The sequence below is a fragment of the Symphodus melops genome (assembly GCF_947650265.1).
Source record: "Symphodus melops genome assembly, chromosome: 1".
In the NCBI taxonomy this organism is placed as follows: Eukaryota; Metazoa; Chordata; class Actinopteri; order Labriformes; family Labridae; genus Symphodus; species Symphodus melops.
In genome coordinates, this window is record NC_136691.1 from 1,498,467 (window position 1) to 1,517,041 (window position 18,575).

The 18,575-nt window shown below is 43.6% G+C and overlaps 3 protein-coding genes across 3 annotated transcripts; 2 read left to right on the forward strand and 1 right to left on the reverse strand.

Moving 5' to 3' along the window:
* Positions 1–802: 802 nt before the first annotated feature.
* Positions 803–4,872, reverse strand: LOC306823608 (hepatocyte nuclear factor 3-beta-like). The gene is made up of 2 exons (XM_079343266.1): positions 4,530–4,872; positions 803–1,999 (listed from the first exon to the last, which is right to left on the reverse strand). The coding sequence occupies exons 1-2, from the start codon at positions 4,611–4,613 to the stop codon at positions 899–901; spliced, it is 1,185 nt and encodes a 394-aa protein (XP_079199392.1). The 5' UTR covers positions 4,614–4,872; the 3' UTR covers positions 803–898.
* A 3,713-nt stretch (positions 4,873–8,585) lies between these two features.
* On the forward strand, positions 8,586–10,277 carry LOC306833197 (tripartite motif-containing protein 16-like; the record flags this gene model as incomplete). Its single annotated transcript, XM_079358309.1, has 1 exon — positions 8,586–10,277. The coding sequence occupies exon 1, from the start codon at positions 8,592–8,594 to the stop codon at positions 10,275–10,277; it is 1,686 nt and encodes a 561-aa protein (XP_079214435.1). The 5' UTR covers positions 8,586–8,591.
* Positions 10,278–14,664: 4,387 nt separating this feature from the next.
* On the forward strand, positions 14,665–18,291 carry LOC306833207 (tripartite motif-containing protein 16-like; the record flags this gene model as incomplete). Its single annotated transcript, XM_079358319.1, has 2 exons — positions 14,665–14,817; positions 15,844–18,291. The coding sequence occupies 2 exons, from the start codon at positions 14,665–14,667 to the stop codon at positions 17,545–17,547; spliced, it is 1,857 nt and encodes a 618-aa protein (XP_079214445.1). The 3' UTR covers positions 17,548–18,291.
* Positions 18,292–18,575: the final 284 nt, after the last annotated feature.

An 18,575-nucleotide genomic window follows, 5' to 3' on the forward strand; every position in this document is an offset into this window, starting at 1 on the left:
TACGAGGGACGGTCTCAGTCTCGCCTTGCTATGTTTACTCTGTTTGATCCCTGAATGTCTTGGTGTTGTCTCGGAGCACCTGGGTCTCAGGTACGTCCTGGTCTCGGTTAGTCTGGAGCGGTCGTCTGGCTTTGATCAGCTTTGGGAGCTAACTGAAAAAGAGTGAAATTAGCCTCTCCTCTTCTTCAGGTCTCCTGACATCGTCCCGTGCTCCTCGTCGGACTCTGGATGTGGCTGTAAAGCTGTGATGACAGTTTTTAAAGACAGTGGACCTGTGGTGCATGTTCACAGCTCTGGGATTAAAACATGTTTTTATGTATTTGCAGCATCTCTGAAGAGCTGAAGTGAAATGTTTTCATCTGTAGGATCCTTTAAACGCCCGTGTGTCGGTCCTGGTCTTTACCCCAAAAAACATCAATCAATATCACGAGATGCATCGTATCGTGGGGTCGTGGGATATTCACAGCCCTGATGGGTCATTAACAGCCTAACTGATGCAATCAGGCTCCTACAATTTAAGGACGTGAGGATTACATCGTGAAATGTTACGGTCGTGTTAATAAACGTATTTAGTTGAAAATCAGCCGTCGTTAATTTGGGGATTTGTTTGTGGCCCAGAAAGCCTTCGAGCCCCCCCCCCCCCCCCCCCTTCACTGTGAGCCTGTTAATGTGATTTAAGAGGAAACACTTCACCCTCTTACACTCATGAACGTGATCATGAACCTCATCCCGCTGCACGCCGCCGCCTCACGCTCCCGTTGAAAACAGATTTGTGTGGCAGAGAAAAAACCATCAAGGAGGATTTGTATAAAGATTTAATCAGTTTCACGCTTGAACACTTAAAAGGACAAATTATGAGAAGTGGAAAAAAACCAAACATTTACTACAGTGTACAGAGTCAGGTGGAGTTCATGATGGTTCTGCTGTAAACGCCACGATAGTAGCCGCCGTCGCCGTGACCCGGATCCAGGCCGGTTCTGCCCGCCACGAGCGCCCCGGACACCGGGCAGGAGTAGCCTCCGTACTGAGCCACCGCCGGCTCCGACATGAGGTTGTTGATGGAGAAGGGGTGGCTGAAGGAGTACTGGTGGTGGGGTTGATGAGGGTGGGGGTAGTGATGGTAGGGGTCCGGTTTCAGGTGCGAGGCGTCGTGCAGGAGCAGCGGGTGATGGTGGGAGTAAAGGTGCTGCGTGTGGGCGAGAGGGGAGGGCACGCGCACCGGGCTGGACGGGCACAGTTTGTGATCCGGGACGGTTGTCTTGACATCAGAGGACGGAGGGGACGAGGAGGACGAGGGGGAGGAGGAGGAGGAGGGGGGGGAGTCTGGGACGGTGCTGCTGGAAGTCACCTCCCCGCCCTCCTTCTTCCCCGCCTCCTCGCCGCCCCTCTTCCCCATCTTGAAGCGCTTCTGTCTCCGCAGGTAGCACCCGTTCTCGAACATGTTCCCGGAGTCCGGGTGCAGCGCCCAGAACGAGCCTTTCCCCGGTTTGTCCGGCAGGCGGGGCACCTTGATGAAGCAGTCGTTGAAGGAGAGCGAGTGTCGGATGGAGTTCTGCCACCGCTGCTGGTTCTGCCGGTAAAACGGGAACAGGTCCATGATCCACTGGTAGATCTCGTTCAGCGTCAGCATCTTACTTCCTGATTGCTGTATCGCCATGGTGATGAGGGAGATGTAGGAGTAGGGGGGCTTGGCGTGCGTGTAGCTCCTCCTGTACGGGGGTTTGGGCTCTCTGGGCGTGACGCCGCACGCCGCTCCGTACATCGGGCTCAGCATCTGGAGGTTCCCGTACGAAGGCGGGCTGACCAGGCCGCTCATCCCAGATCCGGACCCGGGACTCTGAGACATGGCTCCGGGCGGTATCGAGGAGTGGTTGACCCCGGCCTGGGTCATGTAATGCGTGTTCACGTGTCCGCTGCTGCTCATGCCCGGCGCGCTCATGTAGCTGCTCATTGGGTTCATGGACAGACCGGAGCTCAGGCTGCTCACGGCGGGGAAACACTGAAACACAACACGGGGACGAGTTATCGAATGTGACGTGGCGGATCAGAGGAAACAAGACTTCTCTCTGAAATCTTAAATTAATAAAAAAATAAATCAACGTCAGCTGACTTTAAAAACACCTTCAGCTGAGTGTCTGAACATCTTCTCCCTGGAAGGAGTTTTTCCTAAAGGTGCTGATCAGGATGTTTTCAAAAATACCCTCCTCGCCCTGAGTTTGACCTTTAGTGACCTCGCAGCACGTCTGTGCTCGCTCCGTCATGTTCACTTCTTAAAGCCGAACACCTTCAGTTTTAAAAAAAAGATAGTGGTCACTTTTTTTTTTCTTCTAAATTCTCTATAAGTGTCGAACATTTATTTGGCGGTAGGACAGCGGGTAGAGCGTACGGGAGGTCGGATTTGAACCCGTGGCGTCTGCCTTGAGGACTGTACAGACACACAAACCGGCAGGCGACCTCAATAATTTGTTAAATTGTTTGATGCCTTGCTTCAGTGTTGTTGAATGTTTCTCATTAGAACAAACGTCTGCAGTGTTTTTCACCACGTGCAGGCCGTGCTGACATCACGACACCCGCGGCGTCCCCGTCCGCCTTACCGTTAAAATATCTGTCCTCTAAATAAACACCAACAGTGCTGATAGACAGAGCTGACTTCCTGTAATCAATTCTCTCACACAGAAGAGACACAGGTTCGAATCTGACCCTCACGTCTTCCTCTCTCTCTCTGATTTCTGACTCTATCCACTTTTTTTCAAAATAAAAGCATAAAAAGCCCCAAAATAAATCTTTAAAAAGGGGCTAATATATATTTAAAATGAGAAAACGTTCTGTTCGTTTAAATGAACATTTTTGGGTTTAAATTAAACATCACTGTGATTCTCTTATTGATTATCGTGTTTAAAGTTGCACTTTGTAGATTTGAAAGTTGGAGAAGTGAAAGAATTTGATGCTTTATTTTCTGAACTAAATTCACAAACTTTATTCAAAGGATAAAAAAAAAATGTGTCCTTGAACACAGTTTGGATCTAAAGAGTGACCACAGGAGTTCTGGTGGAACTTTATTTTTATTTATCTTTAAACAGCTTCAGGGTCCAAATGTTCCCGTTTGTGTGTAGAGTTATAAACATAGAATCTGCACACATCTCCAGCTTTCACATTTCTCCACTAAATCTCCAGAGGTCACCTTTAATGACCTCATTCAGAATTTAATTTGTATTATTTTTTGTTTGTTTTTTTGTTGTTTTTTGTATTTGTTTTAACATTGTTTTATTTTATATATTTTGATCGTCCCACTTTTATTTTGAAGTTTTCTTTTGGATATTTTAATAATGTTTAAAATCTCTGAATGATCTGTGTTTTGCTGTGACAGCTGTGAAAGAGTTAAAGGCAGGGTCAGTTTGATTAAAACAACAAAACCCTGCTGGGCCATTAATAGAAGTTTTACGGTATAAACATCCCTGTAGATCCAATTATGTTGAATTAAACAACCTGACAAATTAAATCCCCACTTTTTTAAATCAAATTTACACAGCAAATGAGCAGATTCAGCGCACACAAGAAAGCTGAATGACTCCTGTTTATTTAATTATATTGAATAAATAGTGCGCGTGGCTTCATCACAAACCCGCGCGCGCTTCCTCTGAGAATAGAAAGAAGTCATTCAGCTTTCCTGCGCGCGCGCTCAATCTCCTCAGGTTCAGGATGATGATTTCCAACCATCACCTGCACCAAGAAACAAGAAGGGAGTGCACTGTGTGATTTTACCTGCTTTTCATTTCGCTTTATTTGTGTTCATTTATTTTTTATTTTTGTAATTTAGGACGAGAACTTTGATCCTGCAGAGGAACGAAAATATTCCTGTTTCAAAGCAAATTCTGAAATTTAAGGGATGAAAAAGGAGCTTTCATAAAGCACTTTATTTAAGCAAAATCTCAGCCTGGTTAATATATTTTATTATTGTAAAAAAGGATGCTGAAGAGATGATTAAGAAGGTTTTTATGTCATCACATTTGTCTGATTTTTCTTTTTCCATTTGATTTACCTCTGTTTCTAATTATTACCTATTGTACTGTTTTTATTTTTATCTGTCTCGTGTTACATCCTTGGATAAAACAATTCAAATTAAATTCCAAAGAGTTTTGCAGGTTTTTCGTTAGAATAAATATTTTTTTTTGCACCAAAAAAGTACAAACCTTAAATGTCTTTATAGCATCATGCACTGCACGAAATAACGTCTGCCTATCTCAAATATAATATTTTGGAAAAGATGGTGATAAATTTAAAAATGCAGGTTTGTCTTTTCGTAAATTGCAGAATAACTTTCAGGATTTGATGATTACATAAAATGATCAGAACATATTACATGTCTATGGTCTTTAAAAATATCCATCCTGTCGTGTGAAGTTAATTTGGATATTTATCTGTTATTTTGTTCTGCAGGAGAAATAATAAGTGATCAATAATAATCGAACTCTGCGCCTGATAATCAGCGGGGCTCCGCTCACGCTGAAGCCGCTGTAGAGTGCACGGACCTCGGTCTCTCCGTAGTAGCTCCCGCCGCCGCTGCTCCACTCCGCGTGCTCGTGTCCCTCCATCTTCACGGCGCTCAGCTGCATCGTGCACGTTCCCCCGGTAAACTCATCCAAACGGGCGTCACGAGGCGGAGAACACACGAACACACACACACACACACACACCGACACCTGTCGTTCCGGTAAGCCTCCGCGCGCGGTGTCGTCTCGTGCAGGCCGGTGGCACCGGGACTGTCTCACCGCAGCAGAGCAGCTGCAGACTGAAGAGACCGCGCGCTCTGACACCTGAGCGCGAGCTGCTGCTGTGGAGCCACGAACCAATCAGATGTCCTCATCCATCCCTCCTCCAGCTCTTTTTGAATATTGATCTACATATCTGCGCGAGCAGCCAATTTAAACCACTAATACACTTTAATAATAATAATAATAATAAAAACAGTTAAATAAAACACACACTGAATAAACCGAGTAAAAAATACATTTTAAATATCGACCTGTTTTAAAACATTGGCTGCTCTTGCATATTTAGTAAGTACCTGCTAGCCAATCAGAGGCCGAGAGAATCATAGTATTGAGTGTGATTAATAAAACAATGGTGTGAATAAGAGATTTAGAAGAGCTCTGTATACGCTGCTCTGCAACATGTGATCGACTCCTGTTTAGAAATACAAAGACTAAAAGGAGATGAGAGGAAGGACAAATGTTTTTTATTATTGGACAGAATAGTTCTTGATTGAGTTTTTCCATCTCAATGTTTTGTATTGCAGTTCTCAGCCTGTCACACAATGTTTAAAATCTCAATAACATGGTGTCGTGGGGCCTCTGGTGACTCCCAGCCATAATAAATCCCTTTAAAAAGAAAGTCAATTCATGTAAAAGTTTTAAAAAAAAGTAGACTGTAAAATGATCTGTATCCCATAATACTCAGTTTAATCTCTGTTACAAATTAAAGTACAGTTGGAAAAAAAAACTCTGTTATAAGTAAGGACAGGTAAACACTGTAAATATACATTATTCTAATTGCATTGACGGTACAGAGTAAAATAATCTGTTTTAACTGAACTGTATCAATAATCTGCATGAAGTTAAACTGCTTATTCTGTTCTGTCGATAGTCGTGGTGCTGCTGAAATTCAGACTTCAATGTGTTCGATGCAAACGCTTTTATAACGCTCTTAACGATGAATGATAGTTTGAGAGGTCAGAAGACGAGAAAAGAAATATTATCTTGAATTTCCCTCGGGATCAATAAAGTATCTATCTATCTATCTATCTATCTATCTATCCATTTACCATCCTTCTGTGCATGTTCACTCTCATAGCAGTGAAGTGTCTGTCTGCATTCCTCTGCACAGTTTGAGTCAGTCAACATGAAATCACTAAACATGAATATTATTCAGCCTGCGTGTTGTTCATGTTTGTGAGCGACATGAGTAAACGTGGTCTGGTCTTCAGTGAGATCCTGCAGGCCTCAGTCTCCTCACTGATGAGAGAAACAACTCAACTCGACTTTATTGATTTATTTATTCAGCACTTTACACACATGATGAACAAAAAACAAGATAACAAGAAACATCTTGAGTCCAGTGATATTTTAGCTCTGTGTGAAGGAGCTACGATCGGGATCTGAAGGGTCACCGGTTCAAGTACCAGACTGGACCAAAACATGGAGGCTGGTTTGTGTGTGTGTGTGTGTGTGTGTGTGTGTGTGTCTCACTAACAGAGTGTAAACCTTCAGGGGTTGAGAACATGTCCACAGTTTGACTCAGCTTCAGTCTAAAGAACCCGAGTATAAAGACAGTCTGGCATCTTCTTCTTCTTCTGTCAGTGTGTGCAGCAGGTTTTCACTCTGTGTGTGTGTGTGTGTGTGTGTGTGTGTGTGTGTGTGTGTGTGTGTGTGTGTGTGTGTGTGTGTGTGTGTGTGTGTGTGTGTGTGTGTGTGTGTGTGTGTGTGTGTGTTGCAGTGCGGTGTATTTACCTGCTGATGAGTGTGAATAGAGGACGGGACAGACGAGTACACAGAGCCGAGGTGGACGAACAAGAGAGCGAGCAGGACCACCATGCTCTCTGCACACACACAGAGAGAGAGGGAGAGAGAGAGAGAGAGAGAGAGAGAGAGAGAGAGAGAGAGAGAGAGAGAGAGAGAGAGAGAGAGAGAGAGAGAGAGAGAGAGAGAGAGAGAGAGAGAGAGAGAGAGGGACGACAAACAACCTGAAATACTCTTTTGTGTTCATGGTGAAGATTGTCAGGAAGGTAAAAAAAGAAAGAAAGAAAGAAATATCCCCGTGAGGTCGTCTCCTGCTGCAGCACATCTGCTCTTCAGAAGTTTAAAACGACTTCTTCTAAACTTTCATCCTGTGAATCTTAAATGTTAAAACTCTCAAAAACACTCTTATCTGTGTCTACACATAGTTTAAAGTACAAATACTTATTATAATCAGATGATGTTTGAAAGTCAAAAAAGACTCATTACGCCAATAAAGGATTTGTTGTGATGACTGATGTTTGGCTCATTTTGATCTTTTCGTGGTTTCCTGTTGTCACTCGATGATCTGGAGGGTTCATTGTATGTTTTTATGTCTGACTCTGTGTTCCTGCATGACTTTTCTAAACATCTCTTGTTTCTACCAACAGCCCAAAAAGGGGGAAAAAAACCCTGTAAACTCTCCTTTAAAATACGACCAATAAAAACATCAGATCCTCATTTAGAAGCAGGAGACGATTTCTATTTGTATTTATGCTTTAAAATATGAATAAATAATAATAACTGGATATATTATTAAATGATTCATTTTGTGGCTCTGAAGTGAAATCTTAACAAATAAAATCTGCTTTTGTTTTCAAATATTTGGCTGCTAAGGCTTCTGGGTAATGTAGTGCTAACCTGTTTAATAACAAGGCTATGAACATAAATCAGACTACATTTTTCCAGGGATGTGTGTGTGTGTGTGTGTGTGTGTGTGTGTGTTAATTTTGAAATGGTTGTGTGAATTTGTTATTCATTTAAAAGGAACAAAATTAATGGAAGTATAAAAATTCACATTAATTTATAAGGTTTAAATAAGAATTTGACACTTTTGAATATTAAATGGGTTATGTTGATACACATGTAAAGTAATATTTTCTGTTTTACTCTCTTTTAGTTCTTACAGTGTTTTCAAAAATAAAAAGGAATTATTTAAAAAATCAAACCTCTGAAACATCAGTTTGAGAGCCAGACCGTCTATTCCTTCACACCTGAGGAGTGTCAGACACCTGGGATCAAATGTAGTCTGAGTCTGGACTTCCTGCAGCTCATTCAACTTCTTTTTCTTTCAGCTTTTCGATGATCTGGTTTGGATGTTAAAGACTTGATTGATTCTTTTACTCGTTGTGAAAGTTTGAATGAACGTGTTCCTTCCTTTAAGATGAGAACTTGCTCATGATTTAAAGTAAAGATCCATCAAGTCCTTCAGGATGAATGCATGTTTTCCCTGCAGCCTGTTTCAGCTAAAATTACAACTTTTAATTCCTTCTTTTTTAAAATGTAAAATCAGATGTGAGAACTTATCTCTCTGGGAACAATGAGAGCTGTTTTGTTTCACATTGTGGTCACACTGACACCTGCTGGTGAGCTCCTGTCAGTACAGCTCAGTGAAATCTGACGTAAGGTGCCATTTAATACAAAACGATCTTTAAGTGCAGGTAAAAACTACAAATCAAAACACGTCATAATATTTCCTCGTTTTGTATTGATGTTCTGTTGGAAAAAAGTCTCTCACACACACACACACACACAACACACACACACACACACACACACACACACACACACACACACACCACTCCTCTTCCTGTAATGAGTCGTTGTTTGATCAGCCCTCCCTCTTCTTCCTGCTCTCACACACAGCCTGCTGCACTCTGTCCTCATATTTCCTGGTTCCCTCCCCTTCAGATCTACAGTTTATAGTTGAGTGGAACAAGAGCTGCACAGTCACTGCACAGACACATGCTTTGTAGATCAGAAGTGAAACTTGTTTCGGAGGAAGTGAATCTCACACAGTCGTTGTTACAGAGAGGAGAAATGGCGCAGAAAGGAGTTCAGCTGGACCGGGAATCCTTCTCTTGTTCCATCTGTCTGGATCTCCTGAAGGATCCGGGGACTCTTACCTGTGGACACAGCTACTGCATGAACTGTATTAAAGGCCACTGGGATGCAGAGGATTATAAGGCAGTCTATACCTGTCCTCAGTGCAGAGAGGAATTCATACCGAGGCCTGTCCTGAAGAAAAACACCATGTTGGCAGATTTAGTGGAGAAGCTGAAGAAGACTGGACTCCAAGCTGCTCCTGCAGATCACTGCTATGCTGGATCTGAAGACGTGGCCTGTGATGTCTGCACCGGGAGGAAACTGAAAGCCTGTAAGTCCTGTCTGCAGTGTCTGGCCTCTTACTGTCAGAATCACCTCCAGACTCATTATGAAGCACCTGTCTTTAAGAAACACAAGCTGTTGGAGCCGTCCAAGAAGCTCCAGGAGAACGTGTGCTCTCGTCATGATGAGGTGATGAAGATGTTCTGTCGTACTGATCAGCAGTCTATCTGTTATCTCTGCTCTGTGGACCAACACAAAGGTCACGACACAGTCTCAGCTGCAGCAGAAAGGAGCGAGAAGCAGAAAGAGCTCGAGGTGAGTCGACTAAACACCCAGCAGAGAATCCAGGACGGAGAGAAAGATGTGAAGCTGCTCCAACAGGAGGTGGAGGCTATCAATGGCTCTGCTGATAAAACAGTGAGGAACAGTGAGAAGATGTTCACTGAGCTGATCCGTCTCATGGAGAAAAGACGCTCTGATGTGAAGCAGCAGGTCAGATCCCAGCAGCAAACTGAAGTGAGTCGAGTCAGAGAGCGTCAGGAGAAGCTGGAGCAGGAGATCACTGAGCTGAAGAGGAAAGACGCTGAGATGGAGAAGCTGTCACACACACAGGACCACATCCAGTTTCTACAGGACTACCCCTCAGTGTCAGCACTCAGTGAATCTACACACTCATCCAGCATCAAGATCCGTCCTCTGAGGTACTTTGAGGACGTGACAGCAGCTGTGTCAGAAGTCAGAGATAAACTACAGGACGTCCTGACAGACAAATGGACAAACATCTCACAGACACTGACTGAAGTGGATGTTTTACTATCAGAACCAGAACCAGAACCAGAGCCCAAGACCAGAGCTGAGTTCTTAAAATATTCATGTGACATCACACTGGATCCAAACACAGCACACACAAAGCTGTTATTATCTGATGAGAACAGAAAAGTAACATTAACAGATCAGACCCAGTCTTATTCTAGTCACCCAGACAAATTCACTGGATGGTGTTATCAGGTCCTGAGTAAAGAGAGTCTGACTGGACGTTGTTACTGGGAGGTCGAGTGGAGAGGAAGAGGAGTTTATGTAGCAGTCACATACAAGAATATCAGCAGAGCAGGGAATGAGTGTGAATTTGGATGTAATGACAAATCTTGGAGGTTATTTTGTTACAACAACAGTTATAACTTTTGGTACAACAAAGTCCAGACTTGTGCCCGAGGTACTGGGTCCTCCAGAGTAGGAGTGTACCTGGATCCCAGAGCAGGTATTCTGTCCTTCTACAGCATCTCTAGAACCATGACTCGCCTCCACAGAGTCCAGACCACATTCACTCAGCCTCTACATGCTGGACTCGGGGTTTATAATCATGTTGGATCCTCTGCTGAGTTGTGTCAACTGAAATAGACAGAAGTCTTTAAGGAGACAGATGTTTAACTTTCTGTGTTTGAAATCTTCAACTTGATTTTTATCCATGCTCGTTGCTGAGATCTGATGGTCGTCACCTGTCAATCAAACTTTATGGGCGGTACTTTGACCTCTTCTCGTCTGTTCTGTAAATGTTTGAGCGTCTTTAAGTGACGCTCCTTCCTGTGTCTGTTTAGCCGTGGACTCTTTCACTGCTCACCGTGACTTTTGTTCACCTGAACCGACATTTCTCTGTGTGAAAATGATGATTTGTGTTCATACATTTATATGCTGTTGTTTCTGTTCTGATTCAGAGTCTGAAGAGAGAGAGAGAGAGAGAGAGAGAGAGAGAGAGAGAGAGAGAGAGAGAGAGAGAGAGAGAGAGAGAGAGAGAGAGAGAGAGAGAGAGAGCAGCAAAGTTTTCTTTCATGCTGATTTTCTCTTCTCACCACTTTGTACATTTGTATAAAATCTATCAAATCCCACTTAAAGAAAGGAGTTAGTCAGAATAAATGTTGGTGTTCATATTCAAAGTGATGTAAAAATGTCCTCTGAGGTGTTTTCAAAATGTAATCGTCCTGATGAAATCAATAAGGAGATAAATCCTGGTTTAGATTCTGATCAAACAAAGTGATTGTGTGGATGAAGTGAATGTGTTCATGAAATGATTGAAGGAGAGACATTGAACACACTTTACTGATTTGATGTGTGAACAACCTGAAGTTTGACATCCTGAATAAACTCACATGAACTCAACCTTTTCTTCTTTGTCTTCATTGCAAACGTTCAAGTGATAAAAAAAAAAGTTGTCTGCAGTCAAGCAGCAGAAACAGCTGAACATGTTCTCAGTAAATGATGAAAGTATTGAACACACAGACAGAACATGAAGAGAGAGAGAGGGACGAGCAAGAAGAGATTCAAAAAGGATGTTGGAGGCTGGAGAGAGAGAGAGAGGCCGAAGATGCTTGTTGAAATACCTTTTGGGAACAGGTCTGTTGGGGGATAGTTAAATCCAGCAGATGGCAGTAATGACACTTTTCCAAAGGAAACAACTCATTGCAAACTATTAAATTTAAGGGGACATGAGGGTAATCATCCAACGACAGAGGTTTTTAGAGGCTTACTGGGAGAGGGGGAAAAGCAGAAATCAAGCGTTGGGTAGAAAGGAAAGGCTGTAGCTAGTAGACTCTACTAGCTGCAGTAGAGTTACATGCACTTCTTTTAGCAGTATGGGTGGAAAACAAAATACTCATTTGCAGCTGAAACACATAAAGACCTGCTGTATGAGATATTATAAAATGCTAAATGGAGTAACAGAACAAGGACAATATATTGTATTTATGTGGGTTCCAGCCCACATTAGAGTTCCAGGAAATAAAAAAGTAGACAAGCTAGCAAAGGAAGCAGTAAAGAGGGAGAATGTAGAGTTAGGGATCAAACTTTCAAAGTCAGAGGGAAAAAGCATCATCTGGGAGAAGTTGGAAAAAATGGCAGCAGTACTGGGATGGTGACACTAAGGGGAGACATCTTTACAAAGTTTGGAAATCCATAGGAAGAGTTGTATAAAGGAAGGAACAGGAAAGAAGAAATGATTATGAGTAGAATGAGGATTGGGCACAGTATGCTCAATAGCACCCTTTACATAAAGGGAAAACCTCCTACAGGAAAGTGTCAGTGTGGGGAGAAGGAAACTGTGAATCATGTATTAACAGGAAGTATGAAATAGAAGAGATATGATGAATGCACTTAAAAGGAGATGGCCAATAGAAATCAACAGTAAAGACACTTTACTGAGTTGATGTGATGACGAAGAGAGGAAAGTGATCTTTAGATTTTTGACACAGACTGGACTTATCAAAAGAACGTAACTCCAATAATTCAAGAGGAGGAATTACCGTTTCAATCAAGCAGATGGTAGTAATGCGACATAATGATGCCAACTGCTATAAAACTCCAAAGAAGAAGAAGAAGAATGACACTTTTCTGATGCAAGCTGCCAATAAAATCCACAGAAAAAGATAAAGAAGAAGAAGAAGAGTTTTTTTTTTTTTTACTTTTAAGTTACTTTATTAAAGAAACATTCAAAATCTCCTTAAAAATATTAAAAAATAAGTCCGCAAAAAAATAATACAACAACCATCATTCTAAACATTTAAAACCAGAGAGCCATCTTCCCCCAGTGAACATGTGAGGTCCGTGTTGTGTCAGGCATGTTTGTGGACACTAGGCACCCCCCTCTCATATTATTTAAATATTTCTGTTTTGTCAGTTGTTAAGTCTTATTGTTAAATATGTCTGCACAAAGGCACTGTGATATTTTTAGTGGGTATATTTGTGGATTGAAGGAGTACTAAGTGTAACACAGGCACTTTTGGGGCAGCTCAGGGCAGCACAGGGGGTGTTTGATGCCATGCGTAGCTCAGTTGACCAAGACGTCCGAGAGTGTGCAGCCACGCGAAGTTGATGTGTTTGTGTCTCTGTGTTTCAGAGCAAATTAAAGAATCAAAAAAATCCCATGCACGCTTGGTCCTTCGTGTGTCAGTGTGCTACAAACACAAAACCTGCTTGACAGCCCACCCAGCTTTAAAACCATCCAGGTTGTTGGTCAGTCTATAAAACATGTGCTCTACCCTCAGACAGGCCGCCACTAAACCCCTCAGACAGCGTACTGGGTCTGTCCAGCCTGTTTCCAACAGTTTGTTTTTCCAGATCGCCAGTTTAGCAGATGCAAAAATAAAACTGATTAAAACCAAAGTTGGTCTTTTCTTTGGAGTGTATTTTGGCCCGAAGATAAAGAGGGGAACAGAGAACACCTCTCCCACACCCTCCACCCACTCCTGCAGCATTTTAAAAACCTAGACCAATCGGGGACAGGACACGACCAGGTGGTCTAAGGTCTCTGAGAGAGAACAAAAAGGACAACCCTCCCCAGTGCTTGGGTCAAAGTGAGCTCTATGTCTGTTCGTAGCTATCGCTCCGTGTATTATCCTCCACTGGATATCAGCCATCCGTTTTTCCACAGGAGGCTTATACAGGACCCGCCAGCTGCCACTCGGGGGAAAGCCTGTTCCCAAAACGTCCATCCACCTCGACTCTCTGACTCCTAAAGAGGAGAAAAGTTCAGCACCTCGACACAGCTGGAGTGCAGCTGTTTGCCTGTACAGGAGCTGAAGGTTTCCAGTGCTGGAGTCTTTAAGTTCAGAATGAGGCCTCTCTCCTCTCTCCATTCCCCCACCTCGGGACTCACACTCAAGGGGGGGAAGCTGTACTCGTGTCCTTTGCTCCAGTGTTCAGCCAAACTTTGGCTCTGTGCAAAAGTTCGAAGTGATGTAGACAGAGATTGCCACACTCCGTTCAACAGGTTCTTCAGCACTCTGGTTGATCTTATACCAGTCACTTCAGCAAGACTCGCAATCAATGTACTCGTAAGATGGTCCAGCTTCACTACACCCGTCTCAACGAACGCTGTTTTTAGGGCAGCTGAAGAGAAAATGGTGTCACACAGGAAATCCTTATTGAACAAAGGTTCTTCAAGCAGCCACATCCCAGGCCTGGGGTCAGGTGGTCATGTGAAGCTCAGAGTCCTCCAGGCATCAATGACAAAACTGTTGAGAGGTGTTAATCCATTACTGCTGTATGAAGGGGTCTTCATTTTATTGTAGACGAGCCGCCAGGCCTTCCAGAGCAGCAACCGGGCCACAGCAGACCATGAGGTCTGCGGGGGGCAGGGCCTTATAGAAATCGCCTCCAGGGGGGGGGGGCCTCTGCCAGAGGAAGGTACCTCTGCCACAGAGTACCTTCCTGTGGCCTCTGCCAAAGGAAGGCACAGGACCGATGCTCTCACCCAGTGATGACTGGACCAGAAGAAGTATATGAGGAGCCTCTGGAGTTGTCTCACAAGGCCTTGTGGTGGGGTTAGTGCTTGGAGTCTGTGCCACAGGGATAAGGCAATCAGGTTGTTGACAATCAGAGCTCTTCCCCTGTAGGACAGCTGGGGTAGCAACCATTTCCATTGAGACAACTTGGCTTGCAACCTTCCCTAGCAGTCCATCCCAGTGCTGCGCCTCTATCCCTTTGTTTCCCAGATGCAGTCCTAGAACCTTTAGACCACTTGTTCCCCTCCTAAGGTTTCCAGGGAGACTGGGTGTGTTCCCTGCACTCCACTGCCAACCAAACAGGCCTCACTCTTCTCCCAGTTAACCCGAGCTAAGGCAGCTTTCTCATATAACTCCTGGATGTCTTCCTGACCCTTGTTAAAGACATTTACATCATCAGTATATGCTGATGTGACCACGGGGGGGGGGGGTCTGTGAACCAGTTCAGGCAAAACCAGGCCTCTCAGCCAGCTCCCCCACCTGTCCTGCTGCACCTACCTCCACCTGTCGAAATGCACCTACCTCCAGATGTCCTGATAAACCTGCCTCCACCTGTCCTGATGCACCTACCTCCACCTGTCCTGCTGGACCTGCTCCCACCTGTCCTGATGCACCTGCCTCCACCTGTCCTGCTGGACCTACCTCCACCTGTCCTGAGCGGCCTTGTCGCTCCTCTCCAATGTTTTTTAATACATAACAAGAACAAAGGTTTGCATATTAACAGTATGTTACAGCGTATATATTCATACCTTCATCTTGGCTTTCTCCTCTAATCATTGCTCTCCTTAATATAAGCTCAAGTTAAATGAGTCTTATATGGTGCACCTTGAGTGAAATGGTTCATATTCATATTGATTCTATTCCTTCACACCTGAGGAGTGTCAGACACCTGGGATCAAATGTAGTCTGAGTCTGGACTTCCTGCAGGTCATTCAACTTCTTTTTCTTTCAGCTTTTCGATGATCTGGTTTGGATGTTAAAGACTTGATTGATTCTTTTACTCGTTGTGAAAGTTTGAATGAACGTGTTCCTTCCTTTAAGATGAGAACTTGCTCATGATTTAAAGTAAAGATCCATCAAGTCCTTCAGGATGAATGCATGTTTTCCCTGCAACCTGTTTCAGCTAAAATTACAACTTTTAATTCCTTCTATTTAAAATGTAAAATCAGATGTGAGAACTTATCTCTCTGGGAACAATGAGAGCTGCTTTGTTTCACATTGTGGTCACACTGACACCTGCTGGTGAGCTCCTGTCAGTACAGCTCAGTGAAATCTGACGTAAGGTGCCATTTCATACAAAACGATCTTTAAGTGCAGATAAAAACTGCAAATCGAACGTCATAAATTCCCTTCATATTTCTGACCCTCATTTTGTATTAATGTTCTCTGTTGTAAACAAGTCTCTCTCTCTCTCTCTCACACACACACACACACACACACACACACACACACACACACACACCACTCCTCTTCCTGGAACCAGTCAGAGTTTGATCAGCCCTCCCTCTTCTTCCTGCTCTCACACACAGCCTGCTGCACTCTGTCCTCATATCTCCTGGTTCCCTCCCCTTCAGATCTACACTTTTTGGATGTGTGTAACCAACAAGAGCTACACATTCACTGCACAGACACATGCTTTGTAGATCAGAAGTGAAACTTGTTCCAGTTATGAGGAAGTGAAACTCACACAGTCGTTGTTACAGAGAGGAGAAATGGCGCAGAAAGGAGTTCAGCTGGACCGGGAATCCTTCTCTTGTCCCATCTGTCTGGATCTCCTGAAGGACCCGAGGACTCTTACCTGTGGACACAGCTACTGTATGAACTGTATTAAAGGCCACTGGGATGCAGAGGATTATAAAGCAGTCTATACCTGTCCTCAGTGCAGAGAGGACTTCATACCGAGGCCTGTCCTGAAGAAAAACACCATGTTGGCAGATTTAGTGGAGAAGCTGAAGAAGACTGGACTCCAAGCTGCTCCTGCAGATCACTGCTATGCTGGATCTGAAGACGTGGCCTGTGATGTCTGCACCGGGAGGAAACTGAAAGCCTGTAAGTCCTGTCTGCAGTGTCTGGCCTCTTACTGTCAGAATCACCTCCAGCCTCATTTTGAAGCAGCTGTCTTTAAGAAACACAAGCTGGTGGAGCCGTCCAAGAAGCTCCAGGAGAACGTGTGCTCTCGTCATGATGAGGTGATGAAGATGTTCTGTCGCACTGATCAGCAGTCTATCTGTTATCTCTGCTCTGTGGATCAACACAAAGGTCATGACACAGTCTCAGCTGCAGCAGAAAGGAGCGAGAAGCAGAGAGAGCTCGAGGTGAGTCGACTAAACACCCAGCAGAGAATCCAGGACGGAGAGAAAGATGTGAAGCTGCTCCAACAGGAGGTGGAGGCTATCAATGGCTCTGCTGATAAAACAGTGAGGAACAGTGAGAAGATGTTCACTGAGCTGATCCGTCTCATGAAGAAAAGACGCTCTGATGTGACGCAGCAGGTCAGATCCCAGCAGCAAACTGAAGTGAGTCGAGTCAGAGAGCGTCAGGAGAAGCTGGAGCAGGAGATCACTGAGCTGAAGAGGAAAGACGCTGAGATGGAGAAGCTGTCACTCACACAGGACCACATCCAGTTTCTACAGGACTACCCCTCAGTGTCAGCACTCAGTGAATCTACACACTCATCCAGCATCAAGATCCGTCCTCTGAGGTACTTTGAGGACGTGACAGCAGCTGTGTCAGAAGTCAGAGATAAACTACAGGACGTCCTGAGAAAGAAATGGACAAACGTCTCACAGACACTGACTGAAGTGGATGTTTTACTGTCAGGACCAAGACCAGAACCAGAGACCAAGACCAGAGCTGAGTTCTTAAGATATTTATGTGACATCACACTGGATCCAAACACAGCAAACACACAGCTGTTATTATCTGATGGGAACAGAAAAGTAACATTAACAGGTCAGACCCAGTCTAATTCTAGACACCCAGACAGATTCACTGAACATTATTATCAGGTCCTGAGTAAAGAGAGTCTGACTGGACGTTGTTACTGGGAGGTGGAGAGGAGAGGAAGAGTTTCTGTAGTAGTCACATACAAGAATATCAGCAGAGCAGGGAGTGAGTGTGTGTTTGGATTTAATGACAAATCTTGGAGGTTATTTTGTTACAACAACAGTTACAACTTTTGGTACAACAAAGTTGAGACTCCTGTCTCAGGTCCTCAGTCCTCCAGAGTAGGAGTGTATCTGGATCACAGAGCAGGTATTCTGTCCTTCTACAGCATCTCTAAAACCATGACTCTCCTCCACAGAGTCCAGACCACATTCACTCAGCCTCTACATGTTGGACTCGGGGTTTATGATCATGTTGGATCCTCTGCTGAGTTGTGTAAACTGAAATAGACAGAAGTCATTAAGGAGACAGATGTTTCACTTTCTGTGTTTGAAATCTTCAACTTGATTTTTATCCATGCTCGTTGCTGAGATCTGATGGTCGTCACCTGTCAATCAAACTTTATGGGCGGTACTTTGACCTCTTCTCGTCTGTTCTGTAAATGTTTGAGCGTCTTTAAGTGACGCTCCTTCCTGTGTCTGTTTAGCCGTGGACTCTTTCACTGCTCACCGTGACTTTTGTTCACCTGAACTGACATTTCTCTGTGTGAAAATGAGGATTTGTGTTCATACATTTATATGCTGTTGTTTCTGTTCTGATTCAGAGTCTGAAGAGAGAGAGAGAGAGAGAGAGAGAGAGAGAGAGAGAGAGAGAGAGAGAGAGAGAGAGAGAGAGAGAGAGAGAGAGAGCAGCAAACTTTTCTTTCATGCTGATTTTCTCTTCTCACCACTTTGTACATTTGTATAAAATCTATCAAATCCCACTTAAAGAAAGGAGTTAGTCAGAATAAATGTTGGTGTTCATATTCAAAGTGATGTAAAAATGTCCTCTGAGGTGTTTTCAAAATGTAATCGTCCTGATGAAATCAATAAGGAGATAAATCCTGGTTTAGATTCTGATCAAACAAAGTGATTGTGTGGATGAAGTGAATGTGTTCATGAAATGATTGAAGGAGAGACATTGAACACACTTTACTGATTTGATGTGTGAACAACCTGAAGTTTGACATCCTGAATAAACTCACATGAACTCAACCTTTTCTTCTTTGTCTTCATTAAAAACAATAGAAGAATATTTCCTGACAGTTAAAAAGATAAAGACTTGGATTTGTGGAGATTTTTTTTACCCATATTGAGTCAATATTATGAGATTAAAAAAACATTTAAAGGGGAAATATTATGAAAAATCCACTCTGAAAGTGTCTTTGGACATTTATTTTTGTAACCTCAGTGTCTACAGACCCACAACATGTGAAATTAATCCACTCCTTTGTTTGTGGTCTGCATGAGTCTGACATCACAGAGTTTCTAATGTGCTC

Excerpts from the sequence above, each read along its gene's own strand:
- LOC306823608 (XM_079343266.1), bottom strand. The coding sequence starts at position 4,613 with ATGCAGCTGAGCGCCGTGAAGATGGAGGGACACGAGCACGCGGAGTGG. Across the intron at positions 2,000-4,529 it reads GCTACTACGGAGAGACCGAG|TGTTTCCCCGCCGTGAGCAG; the intron begins GTCCGTGCACTC and ends GTTGTGTTTCAG.